Source organism: Lytechinus pictus, chromosome 19, assembly GCF_037042905.1.
Source record: "Lytechinus pictus isolate F3 Inbred chromosome 19, Lp3.0, whole genome shotgun sequence".
Classification (NCBI taxonomy): Eukaryota; Metazoa; Echinodermata; class Echinoidea; order Temnopleuroida; family Toxopneustidae; genus Lytechinus; species Lytechinus pictus.
Window position 1 is genome coordinate 2,344,047 of NC_087263.1, and position 18,094 is coordinate 2,362,140.

General features: G+C 37.1%; 1 protein-coding gene across 1 annotated transcript in view; it reads right to left on the bottom strand.

Annotated features, from left to right (window-relative positions):
* The window catches only part of LOC129283341 (cryptochrome-1-like), a 31,330-nt gene extending 16,335 nt beyond the window's left edge, over window positions 1–14,995 (bottom strand). The window contains exons 1-6 of the mRNA XM_064114105.1: window positions 13,658–14,995; window positions 10,246–10,354; window positions 8,720–8,862; window positions 4,458–4,642; window positions 3,221–3,309; window positions 358–498 (exon numbers count right to left, since the gene is read on the bottom strand). Coding sequence (XP_063970175.1) covers window positions 358–498; window positions 3,221–3,309; window positions 4,458–4,642; window positions 8,720–8,862; window positions 10,246–10,354; window positions 13,658–13,854 — 864 coding nt within the window. The 5' untranslated portion in view covers window positions 13,855–14,995. The remainder of the gene's footprint in view (window positions 1–357; window positions 499–3,220; window positions 3,310–4,457; window positions 4,643–8,719; window positions 8,863–10,245; window positions 10,355–13,657) is intronic.
* Window positions 14,996–18,094: the final 3,099 nt, after the last annotated feature.

The window sequence follows — 18,094 nt, forward strand, 5'->3', positions numbered from 1 at the left end:
GCTATTTTGTTCCGGCAATGAACAATGCTATCAAAAATCAAGGAGGTAAGTTGCCAATTTGTCTACTGCCAACACGTCTACTCACCACATGGTCTACTTTCATTCCCAGTATTTTAGTGTTTTTAACATTCTTTATTACGTTACGTACAAACAAGCCCAAAAATATATTATTTCAATACACGTTTCTTTGGTTGCGCCTGGTATCCATTTGTCAATGGAAGTGGCCCCCTCGATAGTAACGATTAACTTCAATCCTGTATACACTACACCCTACCCTAAACCTAATTGCAGTTCTCTAACCCTACATCTTAGACAACATGAAGGCTGGAGCAATTGCCTATAAATATCACCACATACCTTTTGGTAGAGCTCGGTTAATTTCCAGTAGAAAGTTCTCGGAGAGAGACAACCGAAACGGAGGTAGGGGCTCAGGCCGGCGGGGCTCGCCATCAGAGAGGCGGGGGACATCCGGGGCCTTTCAAAATTGGCGACCCATGCCTAAATTGAGAACAAAATAGAAACAAAATTTAGTTCACAAAATGGTGTCCTCTTATTTTTTCAATTTGTATCCAATAAACTACACTTGATTGCATGTTGCATGTACAACAAGAAAAAAGCAATTCAGGTCCAAATTGATTTTTATTGCACAATCTCCTATGCTGTATTACATGTACATGTACAAGTGCCCTATTCATAAAGATTTACATGTCCAATCACGGTAACTTTGCTATAAATTTGATAACTACTGTTACCAAGGAAACCTTGATTGTGATTGGCTCCTGAGCCTTGTTTCCATGGTGATTCCATGTATAATGGCAATATTACCATCTGTAACTGTAATTTGCACTATATAAAAAACAAAATTATTATTATCATTATTATTATTTACATGTAGGCCTATATTCTTTAAGAAATTGGCCCATGGGCCCCATTGCATAAAACTTACTATTACTTCCCCATCCAATGCTAACTATGGTAACAATGCTCATCAGCCAATCAAAATCAAGGATTACATGCAAGTTACCAATTGGATGGCAAAGTTACCACAATAGCAACTTTTAAGCAACAGGGCCTGGATCTTCACCAAGGCATAGAAAGAAAGAGAAAGATTTAAGCGAAAAAGACAGACTGGGAGCCGTAACACAAAGCTTAGCAATGATCATAGATCATTTTTCTATGATTGATTGCATTGACTGAAATGTACAATCAATCGTGAAAATCAGGTTAACAATCGATCGTGGACCTTTGTGATACGGGACCTGGTGGGTCTTTCATAAAGCTGTTCGTAAGATACGAATGACTTCACGCACGACTGGTGATCCTTTCTTTATGTGATATCTTTCTGTAATTAAAGTTATGACCTAAGAACATGTTCCAGTCGTGCGTACAGCTTTATGAAACACCCACCAGGGACAGATTAAGCAAGATGCAAGATAATTAGAAAGACAGAAGGAGAGAAAAGTAAGAGGGAGAGGAAAGAGTGAGCTGAGATAGAGACAGCGTTGAATACCGTAAATACAGAAAGGAAGGCCGAGAGTGAGACAAATAGATCTGGATGAAACTGAGATTAATGTAGAAAGAGAAAGGAAAGGCAATATTAAGGCTAATTAAAGCAAAAATAGAAACTGAGAGAGACAGAGAGGGAGAAATAAAGAGCGAGGTTGGTAATGATTCACACAGGAATTAAGGTATATAAAATACATTTATTTCTTGCATATTTCCATCTAGTTGAAGTTGTACGGGGCTTAAGTTCTTATACGAGTGGGCAACAGGACTTTCACATTCCTACGAAAGCAAAGGCTTTGGATAATTTTCTTGCCTCAAGACTAAAAGCTGTAATTTGATTTCACCAAGGTGATTGATGCTTTCGCACTGCAAATACCTACAGGCCTTGGAGAAAAGTATATTAACAGAAGTACCCACTAATTTGCAGATATTTTCTTCAACTTGTTTGTTGATTGAAAGGGCTTCCTCGCTTCACACGATACATGTATCTTGATTGCCAATCAGAAAATAACAAGTACCGTATTTCTCCTGATCATACAGGTGTCAGGAGGACAAAGACAAAGATCATCAGAGAGTTACATTTTGTTTAAATTGTACAACTGTCATTGTTTTTTACTCTATTGCATTAATAACTCACTAATTGTACCCTGTTTTTATGAGATGTGAAATAAATAAATTTGAATTTGAGATAGAGAGAGAATCAAGAACAGAGCCAGAGAAAGAAGAGGGAAAGATAAAGAAAGAGAGAGAGAGAAAAAAAGAGAGAGAAGGAAAAAGAGAGAGGAGAAGAGGAAGGAAAAAAAGAGAGATAAGAAAGAACACAAAAGGAGAAAGAAAAAGAAAGAACGAACGAAAGAAAGAAAGAAAGAAAGAAAGAGAGAGAGAGAGAATGAACCAACGAACGAACGCACGAATGAACGAAAGAAATAAATAAATAAAGAAAGAAAGAAAAAAAACAAGGGGGAAAAGAAAAAATGACAATTTAAAATAGAAAGAGAGATGGGAGAGAGACAAAGAAAGATAAAGAGAAAGAAAGATAAAACAAGACAGTGAGAAATAGAGATAAAAGTAAAGAGAGAGAGAGAGATCTGAATACATTTCACAGAAAATATCTTAAACTAGAAAATCCCTTCAAATCCAAAGTCATCAGTGTTTCATGAATAAAATACATCAGAGCCTCTAGACACTAAAATCAGGAACTATTTTAGGTTCGTTATCGAGGGCCAATCTGAAATCTAATCAAAATTCTCCGCCTCTGATAGTGTTTGTGAAAAAACAGAGAGCTCTTGCAGTACCGGTATATATCCTTCCACAGTATTAAGCGACATCTAATTGGAATGCATAACAAGCCACCGAACAGAAATTATCTAATAAAAAAAATCTTTTAGGTCAGGTTCGATCCAGGGAAGAGCCGTGTATACGTCAAGAAACGACGCCCACAGATGCATAATTTGAGAAACTGATAAACAATTTCATCATACTTAAAAGGATGTTTCAAACAGGATAATTCATGAGCAATAAATGCTATTAGAGTCGTATAGTTGTACACGTAGGTAGATGTGATTTTCAAGGGAAATTAATACATTCGATCCCTCCTCCGATCACTTTGCTCAGTGAATTTTACTCTGTTTATTTAGATATATTTATTTTCAGCCCGGAGTACCCCTTAAATGTTGAGGCAGTCAACATCCCCTCCTCCACCATAGTACCTTACCTTTCTTTCAAGATGACGATCAAGTCTCTGTTTGGCTTCAGTCTCACCACCTATCCACATAGGAGGAGGCACATCTTCCTGATCAAACCCTACAATCAAAAATAAAACAAATAATGTCACATACATTATGAAGTTGAACAATGAAAGGCGAAGTTCACCCTGAAGAAAAGTTTGTTGCAGAAATAGTAATTTGTAAGACGGGTCCCTGACATCTTTCCTTGATATTGATTGACTGAGAGACACTGTTTCTATGGTAACTTTCCTATAAAACATCCGACAAGTCCTTTCATGAAACGCTCCCCTGAATTCATAAATGATGCAACTCGAGATGCACATATTATACTCCCTGCTATTCACGCTATTATGTTGTTTCAACAAGTCATTCACCTTTTTAGCTATAACCCCCCCCACGTTTTCATACTTTCCATGCTGCGATGAAGATGAAGGAATATGAGTCATAAACAAATCAATGAAAATGAATGTTAACAAAGCAAAATGGAAGGTGAATGACCAAGAATTTAGCTATGGGTCTGAATTCACAAAAGGCTGTGAAACCTTCATTTCATACTACTGATATCAAGCATGGGGCGGCGGTTGTTACCAGTGACAAACAAGATTTTTTTTTCAAAGACTGGCAGACCAAAAAATTGAGAAAAAAAATACGCTTCCAAGCATCCTGCTCAATTTGCCTCTGCAATAAATACTGTTTATGTACAGTAGAGGAGACTCATGGCTTAAAACTGTTTTATGGGAAAGGAAAGATTCAATTTTGAAATTAATTAATGAAATAAAAATTACATACAATGTACATGTATTATGTTTTAGTAAAATGAAAACGTTAAATTGAAATGCCTTTCATATTTTCATGGGTGACCAGGGCTCTCACTTAACTTTTTTTGTCTGCAAATGGAGCACCATCCCCATGCCAATTTCATGCATGAACAAAATATACAGTCAAAACAGGTGTGTCAAGTTGATTTCGCATCCATGGTTGCTCTCCCCTCCAAAAAATTGTCACTGAACCCAATTGAACAAAAGGGAATCGGAGAGAGTTCTTTGCGACCAATCAGATTTGAGGAAATGATCAAAATTCTCCTCTATTATAGCACCAATGTGAACATGGAGCCACAATTCATCAAAAATCTATTACAAAAATTATCGATAACAATTGGTCAAAAATTTCATCAGTAGCAATTCATCCTTAAAAATTCCTGATTTTTTAAAAATAATTACTTACCCAATTCTTCTAGGGTAGGAATGCCGTATTTATCTTCGTGGTTGGGGTCGATAAAAGTTTCGAGTCCCTCGACATCTTCGGCCTCGAGCGCATCGACCGGGTAAACGGGTATACCCATCATTGAGATGATGTCTTGGAAACGTTTGTACGTTAGCGGAGGCTCATTATCGTTCAGTGCAAGGATTCTACACAGAAAAGAAAAGATGGTAATGATTAATGAAAACAAAGGGGGAAAAAGACACCTTTCTCACTACCTTACTAAAACTACCGGTAGTTTAATGGAAACCAGTTTAAGGTGTAATGAGAAAGGTCGAAGCGATCTTGGAATTAAGCGATCTTCCAAACCGGTTCATAAAACCACCTCAGGATGTAGTTTTCAAGATCGCTTTGCCTCATTAAAACTGGTTTAGCGTAAGGACACAACTGTTCTTCGGGAAGCGATCTTCGCACATTTTGAGCGCTCTACTCCAGACAGTGTGTAGAATGCCTACGCTGCGGTTTCGAATTTCGTGCGAAATGTGTCACCCCACTGAGTGTTCCCATAGCAACGAGATCACTTTACGTGAAGTGATTTTGAAAACCTTCTTCGGGTGATCAAATGGGAGCACTAGCAAAGCGATCTTCCAAACTGGTTTCCTGAACCGGTTTCCAGTAAACTAGTTTTAGAAAGTGTAATGAGAACGGGGTCAAAGAGCACTAAGCAATAAAGCATCATAGTTCATTATACGTACACAGACAAGTGTGAGAGCAAGGGTCTGGGAGAGTTAGCGAGAGCTCTAGGTAGAGAGATGCAAAGGAAGGAGATCGAGAAAGAGAGAGAGAGAAGCAAAAAGACAGATCAAGAAATTATGAAACCTCTATCTACCTGTGACACGACAAGGATTTTTTCCCTTAAGTCGTTCACATGATTTATAACTCGTTCCGCCGATTTATAACTCGTCCCTCGACCTCTGACATGTTCCTTCAAAACTCTTTCCCTTTCCCTTGATTAGATTATAGTGGGAATGAATTATTCTCATGACTGATAACTCATTCCCTCGACTTATAGTTATAATTTTTGGGAACGAGTGAGGAAAATAAACATCCTAGCTGTCAGATTTACAGGGCTCCAGAAAAACAGAGAAAGAGAAAATAAAGGGAGAAAAAAAGGTGAAATATACAGAGAAGTAAAAAAAAGGTCAACATCTTTCAGCAAACCCTATAGAAAAAAAATTAAATTGACCAAGAAAAGAGAAAAAAGTAATCCCTTCTTTTTTCTTTAGAGAGAAAAACATATATCAGAACAGAAATTTGAGTGTAAATATGATGGTATTCTATGGGGCTACACACGTATGTACCAAGTATTAAACTTGGCAAGAATCCACAATTTGGAACTTTAACCCCCCCCCCCCCCCCCCCGCGCGCCCCTGACTGGGTCGTAGCAAGAACACGTATCACAAGTTATATAAATGGATCTCCCACCTCAGGGCCACCACATGGCTTTTCTCATTTTAATCTACATTGTATAGGCCTACATTTGCCCTTTACATGTTCACAATGTGTTTCATTACCATGAACATAATCACCATCCTCTCTTAATACTCATGAATAAGTAGAGTGTACTTAATTCCTACACAATCAACTAATGAAAATTTGAATTTATTAAATGGCGGCCAACTTCCAAGACAGAAAGCGACCAAAGGAAAAAATCAAGACTTGTTTTTTTGCAAAATGGATTACCTCCATAAATTCTCATGAATAATCGATTGCATATTACCTCTGGTTTGCAAAATACATCTAGCCATAAATGCTGATGACATTTCTGTGTATTAATAACGTGAGGCAGATTTAATACAATCTTCCAAAAGAGAGATAGAGAGAGAGGGGTGTGGGAACTGAGAAGAAAGAGAGATAGAGACTGTCCATAGGGACTGCCTCGACAGAACATTTGCTTTGTTCTTTTGCAGCTTCCCATTTTATGTTCATTTTTTATGCATGTACTGTAATTATCTTTATACAATCTTTGCCTTTTTTAATCTTACTTGCATCTTACTATGTATCTTCGTTTCTTTGTTTCTTTATGTATTTTTGATATTTTTTATATGCTCAATGTATTTTAATGGACTTGAATAAATAAATGAATGAATGAATGAGACGACTCAGACGAGTTCACCCTTTTCATTCTTCCCCTTTGAAATAATAAGGTGATGTAACTGATTGAAAGATACGCAATATGAAAGTAATGAAATTAAATGAATTATTTCACATTTCACATATTTTCCCTTCCTTTTCTCCTTTTGTTTTTTCTTGGTCACAAAACTTTTTTTTTGGGGGGGGGCACCCCCCCCCCCCTCTGTATGCCAGTGTGTACTGTAGCAATCAATTTTACGCAATCCCTCTCTCTTTTAAATATTAAAAAGGTTTGAATTTTAATAGGACAATAATAATCAGGGTTGTTAGACTTTCAATGATTGCAAATCATCGTATTAGAAAAGAAGAGGGGCTATAAAAATTTAATTCATCCAGTATTAATCTAATAAGATCACACCTGGTTTTAGCTTTATAGATTGAATGAATATTGAGGAATTAAATGATACCACAGATGCCAACCAGATCAAGAACATTTCAGTATTTTAAAGGATGAAAATCAGTATTTTCACCGAAATACCATAGGACAACACATACATGTAAACTGAAACTTTAATAGAGATCAGTATTTTCCATGAAACCACCAGTATTCTTTCTCATTTTTCAGTATTAAGTAATTACTGAAAAGCAGTACTACAATGTACATGTACTTGGCAGTTATGATACATATAAAGCAGACTGCAATGCAATAAAAGCTCTTTCCCTTCAATTTCTTTATTTAAGACAGCTCGATGACAAAAGAAAAAAGATACAAGCAACAGCTCATCAAGACAATGTAATCAATCCCATTTACTAAACAAGAGAACAGAAATTTCAACAAAGAAGCAATATTAAAAAAATTGAAAATTGCCAAATTGAAATGTCACAATGCCCTAAAGATAAAAAAAATGCAATGCCTGGATTTTACGACGTAGCTTCCTAATCAAATTTTATTTTTTATTGGGAGAGCGGAGCTCTTTAGCGTTTTGTAAGCATGGTATTACATGTGCTTGGCTGGTAAACAAAGTCCACAGGGAGAAGCAGAATAAATTTCTGGAAATTCACAAGTCACGTGCCTTCGCATGACTTTTCTCAAAGGCCTGTTTACATACAGTACACATTTGCTTCTCTTTTTAGAAGTATTTACCTGTACTTGTCTATTAAGTTTGGCACCCCCCCCCCATGAAATAAATGTTGATTTTTAGCGTCTTTAATATGAAAGTAACTGTAAAGTCAAACATGTTTGAAAGGATGCATGCAGGGGCACGCAGCATCAAAGTACATGTATTTCTATAGGAGGGGGGGGGGGGGGCAAGATTACCAAAAGATGCCATCACTTTTTGTTATCGGTTGAATTGCAGGGGTATACTTAATACTCGGACCTCTCATTTTGAAACTCTTCTTTCTTCCTGTCTTGTTTTCTTTTTGTGAAAAAAAAAAGGTTTTCCTCACTAATTGACATATCATAGGCGACTGTTAACACATGCGATCTGAAAGATATTTACTTTTACCACCGGGAATGGAGGACATTGAACACACCATTTGTTTGTCATAATTAGGTTTTTTTAGTCATAATATCCAAATTACATGAATTTACGTTTTCAATCATGATTCATGTACTGTCTAAATTTGAAAATCGACAGGAATTGTGAAAAGCATTATACCTTGCGAGTCAAAAAAACTTGACACCTCATAAAATCCCAATTTTAAGGAAAAAAAATGATGAGTACATAAATAATCCTTATATCTGGCCAGAAAGAGTATCTTCTCCCAAATAGTTTGATATCATATTTATGTGGTATGTCTTCATGCTTGGATAAGTATTCTTTGTAGTGATGTAAGTTTCGACTTGCACTTAAGTATATATGTACAGTAATTACACCACTTAATGAATCCAGATGTATGATGTCATAATCCTATTCATGTTATATTTTTTCCTTAAATTGGAGCTTTGTGAGGTGTAATTATTTTTTTTTAAATCAAATGGTAGATCCCTGTGTAATGCTACTCTTGTACATGCATATCAGTTTTTTATATCCAAAAGTTTGAGGGATTCTGCCCCCTCAACCCCCATCAGAGTGCCGCTTTCTGCTCTCTTCGCTCCCTGCGCGAGGGTGTAGACATTGGACAACCAAGAAAAACAACTCAATACTCACTCTTTGGGGTCGTAGAGAGTATGCGATACCTGGGAGATAACTTTGACTCCAGCTTCTTGGGCGAGGGTGCTGATTGCCTTGTCTCGAGTTCTTCCAAACGGCTCGCTGTCCTCCTCGAACGACAGCTGCGTCACCTTCCATTCCTAAACAAAGGATAAGAATAAATGGAACAATATGATCAGAAACCTGACATTTTTGTACTTCTGTGACATTGGCCCGTATTGTGAACCCAGGTTTGATTTAAACTCTGGTATATAAAAGTTTGTGGTTTAATGTATATAGATGGTCAAGAAAATTGTTGACAAGATCGATCATTAGACCAAATGGCAAGGAACCACTTTAGATTTAGACATACATGTATTGGCCCGGATTCTGAACTCAGGTTCAACTTAGACCATGGTCTATAACTCTGTGCTAAAATTATGGGAAGCGAAAAGTGTCCAAATTTTATTAAGTATATATATATATATGTTTCTTATGTTTACTGTGCTCTTTCCTGATTCATCGATGGTGAAGACAATCATCTATGTATACTTCCTAGACAATTATGAATGATTTGAGAGCCAAATGAGCTGAAATATGATATCTCTACTGTTATGTAACAATTGGCTATCCATACTTAAACCACAACTTTAAACCTGAGTTTAAGTTAAACCCGACTTCAGAATACGGGCCATTGGGATTAGCCCAAAAGCCAATTAATTCATTATAAGGTCAAATGAGTGAATTTTTTAGAAAACAATGAAGACAAGATGGGATAATTAGACCAAATGGAGAAGACCATATGGGATTCAAGCAAAGCACTCGAGATGTATAGAACAAATAGAAATTCCTTGTTTACATTCAAAAGTCTTGGGAGGGAAATGAGTGAACGGGTTCGGACAGATTTGTAGATAGAGCAAAGGGGAGAAGACCATATGGGATTCAAGCAAAGCACTCTAGAGTTTAGAACAAATAGAAGTTCCTTGTTTACCTTCAAAAGTCAGTCTTGGGAGGGAAATGAGTGAACAGGTTCGGACAAATTTGTAGATATGATAGAGCAAAATTGAGAAGACCATGGGATTCAAGCAAAGCACTCAGGATTTATAGAACAAATAGAAATTCCTTGTTTACCTTCATAAGTCTTGGGAGGAAAATAAATGAATTTGTACAAATTTGTAGATGATAGATGTAGATCAAAATGGGAGGAGAGTAGACCACATGGGATTTTGAGATTAGACAAAATGGCATTTTATTATTTACCTTGAAAAGTCTCGGGGAGGAAAATGACTGAATTTGGACAAATTTGTTGATGATGATCTATAGACCAAATGGGATTTAGCCATTGTGGTATTATACCATTGTGGTATTATACCAAATAGCAATTCATTTTATACTGTACTACATCAAGTCTAATGTTTGAAGATTGTAATCATTAGCATATAGGCATTAAGCATAGCTCGGAGACACCGAGACCACATGAGGGCGATGAGGTTTTAGACATAGTGGGGCTCAATCATTAGACCAAGTGGCAATTGATTATTTACCTTGAAAAGTCTTGGGAGGACATCTGCTGGTTGACCTCGGATGAGGAATAGTCTGGAGTTGAGCCTCCTCAGACTGGAGTCAAGATCCTCTAAACATTCCAACAGAAACCTAGAGAGCATAAAAAGAAAGAGGAATGTATAAAAAGATGAATTTGTAATTTACCGGTGTGTTGGCTCAGCTAGAGCGTTCGTCTCACAACCGGAAGCTTAGGTTGGGAGTTCAAACCCCGGCCGCGTCAGACCAAAAGATGTTAAAAGATGGGAGTTGCTGCTACTGTTGCTGTTAAAGGGATACGGTAGAGCCTCGTCGATCTGGCGCTGCACAGCGGCTGCTGGGCCCATGATCAATTGGGCAAAACAAATTTTTGGAGTATTCCATTTCTAATGTCTATTACGAACAATAAAACATGGATTTTCATTTTTTTTTCATTTTAAAACAAATAAAGGATGAACAAAAAGCATGTTATACTCCCCTTACATACATCAGTACAAGACCCCGAAAATGTGTAAAAAGGGTACTTTTTGCTGATTACAAGTACAGCGTGTCATGCACCTGATTTTTCAAGTCGAAATGGCGGAAAATGTGATAAGTTTTAATTGCGCAAGATTGATGACAAGCATTCAATCCCATGCAACTTAATAGCTATAATAAACTAGGGCCTTACAGACACTAAGGTGAAATGAAAAGGGGTCAATCCTCTAGCTCTGAGCAGGCACGTCTCTACACTCTCCATGCCAGCAAATATTGCTACTTTTGTAAACAATTGGCTGGCATTCACTACTGTATAGTCTTCAGGCACTTGACTGAACTTTAATCAACAAACAGACAAATTGACATGTAATTGAAAGTGTACTGTCTTTCCAGGACACAATTACATGTATCTTCTTGCTGCTTCACATACTCCGCTTGCCAATTACACGTACATGTATGTCTAGTATCTTTTGGGATCAACTTATTTATGCTCAATTTCATGTAGTTTTCTAGCTATTTAGGACTGTTTATATCTCATTCAAATGTGGTTTAATAGAAATTGCTATGCCTATTTATGTAGTCATGACATGAATGTGATTTTCTTGATATATTTATAGGGCATTATTCTATTTTAAGAATTTAAAAGACTTTCTCATGAAATAATTGTTTGCTGCAACTACTTTCTACCTTTTGAATATTTGAGTCGTTTTCTTTTTTTCTTTTTTGTATTAAGAGTTAACATGTACAGTACATCAATTTTTGTAAGAACAACAAAGTACAGGGGCCATTTGGGGGGGGGGGGTCACACTTAAAATTAATAAACCGTTTTGCAGGCATACATACAAATTTCATCTTCCATAGTTATCACTTCACATTCATGTACACAACATAATATATTTCTAATTTCCATATTTTCTGCAATCTGATAATTGATGTTCTCTGTTGTAGACCTTGTACAGTGTGTGTCTAGCATTCAATATTTAATAGATAGTACAAATATTCTTTAACTGGGGAAGTTCACCCTGAGGAAAAATTTGTTGTAAAAATAGCAGGAAAAAATATTGGTAAAAATTTGAGGAATATCAATTGAACATTTAAGTTAAAAGTTTTTGATTTGTGACGTCACAAACGAGCAGCTGCCCCATATTTTATGATATAAAATGCATAAATTAGGCCTACAATTTTCAATGGTTAATGATGACTAATAATTTTTTTCTTTCAGGTTTGAAATAATTTGTGTTGATATAGGCCTACATACATGTACATTGTATATACTGTCTGAAGGTACATAAAAAAAAAACATTTTCAATTTCTTACGAAAATAACATTTTATTGACATAAGTTTCAATAATTTGTCTGTTGATATCTATAGGCCTATATATATATACTGAAGGTACAACGCGAAAAAACATTTTGAATTTCTTGGGAAAATGGCATTTTATTGACATAATTTTCAATAATTTGTCTGTTGATATAGGCCTACATATATATTATACTGAAGGTACAAAAAAACATTTTCAATTTCTTGGGAAAATGGCATATTATTGACATAATTTTCAATTCACAATACACGGGAAGCTGCTCTCATATGACGTCACAAATCCAAAAATTAAAATTCTAATGACTTAAAATCTTTGATGGATTTTCCTAAAACTTTCATTGATATCTTGATTATTTTCTATTATTCTTTCTGCCATTTTTACAATAACTTTTTGTCAGGGTGAACTTAGTATGGTATCTATTTTTGAGTGAGTCAAAGCAATTTCCACATTGAGATAAAATTTTCAAATAAAAAGGCCACTTCATGGAAAAAATTGGCAATTTGAAATTATACCACTTTCAATGTGACATCACAAAATCAAAGCTAGCAAACAAGGTTATGATATATATACCTTGCTCTCTGTTACTATTCCCTGTGTGGTGAAATGATGTTGGCAATGTTTGGCTTATTTCCTCTTGTTCTACTTCTCGGGACAAATGCTTGATTTTTTTTACACTGTCAGTTTCCATTATGTGTGTCAAGTTGGCTCTTAAGTAGATTGAATTCTTTGAATTATTTTTTCTAAATTAAAAATAGAGATTGAAAACTGAAAACTTTCTTGCAATTTTACTGTCCACCAATAAAGGGCGTACACAAAAATTTGCCCAAAATTTAAGTTTTTGAACGCTCTGGTCAGGGCCCTAGGAATGATTTTTTAACTGGGGTTGCTTAGATAACTTTGATGAGCAAAAAAAAAGTACAGAAATGAAGGTTATTTTTGTTTTTCAGTCCCAGAGAAATTTGACAAGCAAAAAAAACAAGTTTTTTTTTGGCTTACATTTCTCCATTCTTTAACACCTACCAGAATTCATGGGGGTGCTGCCTATGGAAAATAACTTTCTTCAGTGAATGAGTGGTCTAACTCAAACTTTCAACTTCTCTTTCAGGTCATATCATTTCCATTGTTTTATTTAGTTTTGATCATTATCAGATCACAACGTTCTACTATAGTATAATGGTGAATTTCCCTTCCAGTTTGCCAATAAATACTTAATGCCTACTCACTTTAAGTACCCATCTGTGTGCTTGTAAAAGGCTTGCCGGGCCCAAGCCGAGATCATAGTTGACATTATACATTTGTAGTACTTGGATGATGATGATGTCATGATGATAAAAATGATGATGATGGTGGTGGTGGTGGTGATGATGATGATGATTAAGATGATGATGGGGATGATGATGATGAATGATGTCGATGGTGATGATGATTGATGAAGATGATGATCGATGATGGTGATGAATGATGATGATAATGATGTTGACGATGATGGTGATGATGATAAATTTTAATAAAACCAATAATATAAGATTTGTAGGATTTCAGGGAAATCTGCTGTGTGGATTATCAGGCTACATGTAGATGTCCCTTTTTGTTTTTGAAAGACCAATGAATACTTTACCTCCATCTGTTGACCCCTTTGCTACAGGACCCAGCAAACCAAGGATCAAGAATATAAATACATCTGAATCCACTCGCTGCTTTTAGCCCCTCTTTCAGGGACGGGTTATCATGAAGACGGAGTCCTTTGCGAAACCAGTGAACAAGACATCCCGGCTTCTCTGAATGGCGACTGGATCGATGCTTCCTCTTTGGCATGTTTTCAGGTAGCAAACAAAATTTCTCTTTCACAAAATGCGTCAGTCCAATTCTGAACAGACAGATTGCCTTAAGTTTCGGGAGATGGATACAAGTCGTCTTAATCTAATTTCAAAATGTTAAACTTCTCTAGTCTACCTTCCGTGGTGTCAGCTTCTCCTTCCGAAATCCTGGGTGTTCCCGAATTAAAATTTATAGTTGTCCAGACCTTTTGAGGTCTAAAGAGTTTTAAGTGGGATCCTATCCCCAAAAGATGCTTTGTTTTGGAAGACTGCGTAACATGGAAGCTCAGCCGGCTCGAATCTTGTCAAAATGATCAAACAATACCACACTTGCTGTCATAATGACAATGTAAGTTAGATTGCGAAAAGAAAACGACTTTGAAGTTCTGAAAAGCTGGTGTTTTTAGTTAATCGAGATGAGGTATATCGGCATCAATGTGAACCATATTCTGCCTTGTCAATGTCCAGAAGAGATAACTTATATCTCAATTCCAGGACTGGGAACGTTAATCTGCTCTCTCTCGATCTCGAAAGACTGGTGACAGACACTTGAGTGTGAGTGTCGAATTAAGCCAAGGAATCACAAAGACAATGACAGTGTTTGTCAGATGAAAACGAGATGCGATCCAAATTTCTAATTTTTGTTAGGAGGATAAGAATATGCGGTCGGAGCCTAACTTATTTAGGCCCTAAAAAGTAAGGTCTGTTCTATATTAAAGCAGTTTGGAGTCTGTGAAAACGACAGGCCAAAATACTGAAGACAAAGTAGGCGGTGCAATCAGATATCATCAGTTAATAAAATCAGCAAAATTCTGCTTGAATATTTCGACAAATTGTTGATGTGATTCGGTGATTATCGGACAGAGAAATCTCATCAAGAAGACTCAGCGATACTTGCGCTTGACGACTTCGCTTCAATTCGCAGCTTCACAATCCACTTGGCTCCAAAAACTGCACATTATATCGAACTGCATACAGGCATAACCTAATTACAATGACAGTTCACTGTAAGAAAAGCATGTACACCAACGAGGGCCGTTTCCTTTTCAAGAATTCTATCAACAACAATGGCGTCTCGATCGTACGCCACAGTTTCCGATGTTGTGTAACAAACATGTTTTGAAGGCTTCGTATAGTCTATTTCCAGAAGTAGCCATATCATATTTTTCTTTCTGCCACAAGATTTAGGCAAATATTTTGCTTATTTCAGAACAAATTACACTAAAATGAAAGTTTATCATAAGTTTTTATATATTATGATAACAATATTACTATTTCATTTAGTTTAGGCTTTATTTGGGTGAAATAAAATGATAATAATTACATTTATTTGAAGAAAGGCTATCAGAAACATCGCATCGACAGAAACGTGACCCAAAAAAGACAGTCGGGTGAAACGCTCTGATTGGCTATTTCGCTAGGGGAGTGTCTGCATACTAATGAAGTCACGTTGCAGCTGACATGTTACGGTATCTTAGAGTGTGCTGAATATGGGACAAAAAATAGCGGAGGCCATAAAGCATGAGATGTACGTGAGCCTTGCCTTCTATCAGCGGCGGATCCGATGGGGGGGGGGGGGGGTGCTCATCTGCAGACGAAAATGTTGATGAAACGCTCTCTTTTGTCGAAACTGACTTCCTCGAAATAAATGGTCCCAAATTTCTCTCGCTCTCTCTCTCTCACCCCCCCCCCCTTCACTCTCTTCTTCTCTTCCATCTTCTTCTTCTCCTCCTCCTCCTCTTCCTTCTTCTTCTTCTTCTTCTTCTTATTATTATTTATTATTATTATTATTATTGTTTTATTATTGTTGTTGCTGTTGTTGTTTGATTTTGTTTAAAATCTGAATTGTAAATGACTCCGTATGAATAAAAAACGGAATTCAATGAATATTCCTGGATATTTTTTTCTCTTCAACTGTATGTGCATATCGAGGGGACGCACATGCCTGTTTTATCATTATATAGTATTGTGACTTTGTTGACACTATGTAGAGTTTGTATTGACTCAGTATTTTTTATTATTTGACGGACTAAAGTGCACAAATGCTAGCTTCTAGCTTCCAATGCAAATATTATGACAATTTCGGATAACTTTTAAATGATAATCCCTTGTAAGACCCGTCACGCCAAACCCAAAATTAAAACATCCAATTTCCTCAGTCGTTCTTTCATTTTTTTTTGGGAACCATGAAATAAAAAGTTCTATCACGTTTTGTTCAAGTGTATCTATTTCACAAAGAATACAATGTTCATTGTAATAATAATGATCAATAATAATTAATTATAATAATAATGGTCAATAATGATCTCACCCACTCCACCAACCCGCCCCCCCCCCCCTACCCCGCGCCTCCAACTCACTCTGCCGCCCCCTACGCAAGAAACGAGTGGTGCGGTATATAGATGTGTCTCACTGTGGCTTGGTGAGATTAATGGAATGGTTAAAAGAGCAGGGCTCTCCCATATCCTTTAAAAATCCCAATAGTAGCCAATTGTCACATTCAGTGTCACATACATTGAAACCTGTGGGATCACTCATTGTGCCAGATAGACACGTGGAAGCGAGCTTGGTTTTACCGGAGTTTTTAAAAACACCTCGAAAAACTTCCCTCGTTTGTCAAATTTACACTGTTACACATCAATTTACGAGGTTCTTCCCGCTTTCTTCAGAATATAAAGGTCGCCAAAAACTAATGTACCGGCAAGGGCGGATCAGGGATTTTCCAAGGGGGGGGGGGCACATTATTTTGTGTTATAACGGCACATTTAGGGGGGCCTACATTACAAATTTTAATTGTGCCTCTCAAGGGGGGGGGGGGCACGGGCCGACTCTGCCCCCCCCCCCACCCCCGGATCCGCCAGTATGTACAGGAATGTGACATTCGATTATTTAAGCCGATAGAAAAAAGAAATCATAATAAAAATAACGTTTTATTTTTCCCCAGGTTATAGCCACTTTACTTAGGAAACTGCTCTACCAGCGGACCCTGCAATATGTTATTATTACCCGGGGGAGTCAAATGCATTGCTGTTCACATGCGTGACCAAATTATTTTCAAACACCCCCTAAACGAGTTTTTCTCTGTGTGCATGCAAAATAACCCCCTAAACAAGTTTTTTATTTCGCGGGCTTCATTTACACATTTTGGCCCCTAAACAAGTTGTCGCTAGAATATGAAAGACAAGTTTTGTCTACTTGCTACAATAAGCTTATATAGACAAAACTATATTCATTGGTATTGCATGCCCCCCCCCCCGTGCAGTTAGAGGTAAAATACCACAATCGGAAAGAACCCTTTTCAGAAACGAGAAGGAAAAATCCCCGGGGTGAAAGCTTGGATCAAAAAACATATACCTATAAACACGTTTGGCTAGTCTTAAAAGAAAAAAAACTTTGGAAAAAATACCCTAGATACCTTTGACCCCGCGATTGACCATTGACCAGTCTTTCAAAACCACCCTTTTTAATGAAAATAGGTGTTTTTTTAGTGCACGCGCGACCCGCGTCCAAAACTGAAAAAAAAACACCCCTTTAAACGCGTTTTTTTGTCACGCATGTGTAACGCAATATATTTGTCTGCCCCCTGCGTTATTACCCTTCTCCAATCTAAATGCTGAGCGCCTAGCAAGAAGGCAGAAGATTCCATTTTTATACTGAGTCTTTGGTATGACTCGGCCGTAATTACAATGACATTGGCAAAAGAAGTAGCCAGACCATATTTTTCTTTCTGTTACAAGATTTTGGCAATTATTTTGCTTATTTGAGAATAAATTACACTAAAATGAAAGTTTATCATAAATTTTATATATTTATGATAACAATATTACTATTTCATATAGTTTAGGCTTCATTCGGGTGAAATAAAATGATAATAATTACATTTTTGAAGAAAGGCTATCAGAAGGAGGAGCCGTGGAGGAGTCGTGGTGTAGTGGTTCTGACTCTCGCCTTGTAAACAGAGGGTCGTGTGTTCGAATCCCACCGCGGTCTGGCGTCCTTTGGCAAGGCGTTAATCCACACTTTGCCACTCTCGACCCAGGTGCTAAATGGGTACCCGGTAGGATGTGAAAGTCATTGTATAGCTTGTCCAGTACTGTGTGCGCCTCACAGGCGACTGACTGGAATACTCCCCAGGGAGTGGAGGATGTGCACACATTGTGTGTGGGAATGACGGATTAAATCCGATGACCGGGGTAATAATATATCTGTAAAGCGCTTAGACACGTCGTTCCGATGTA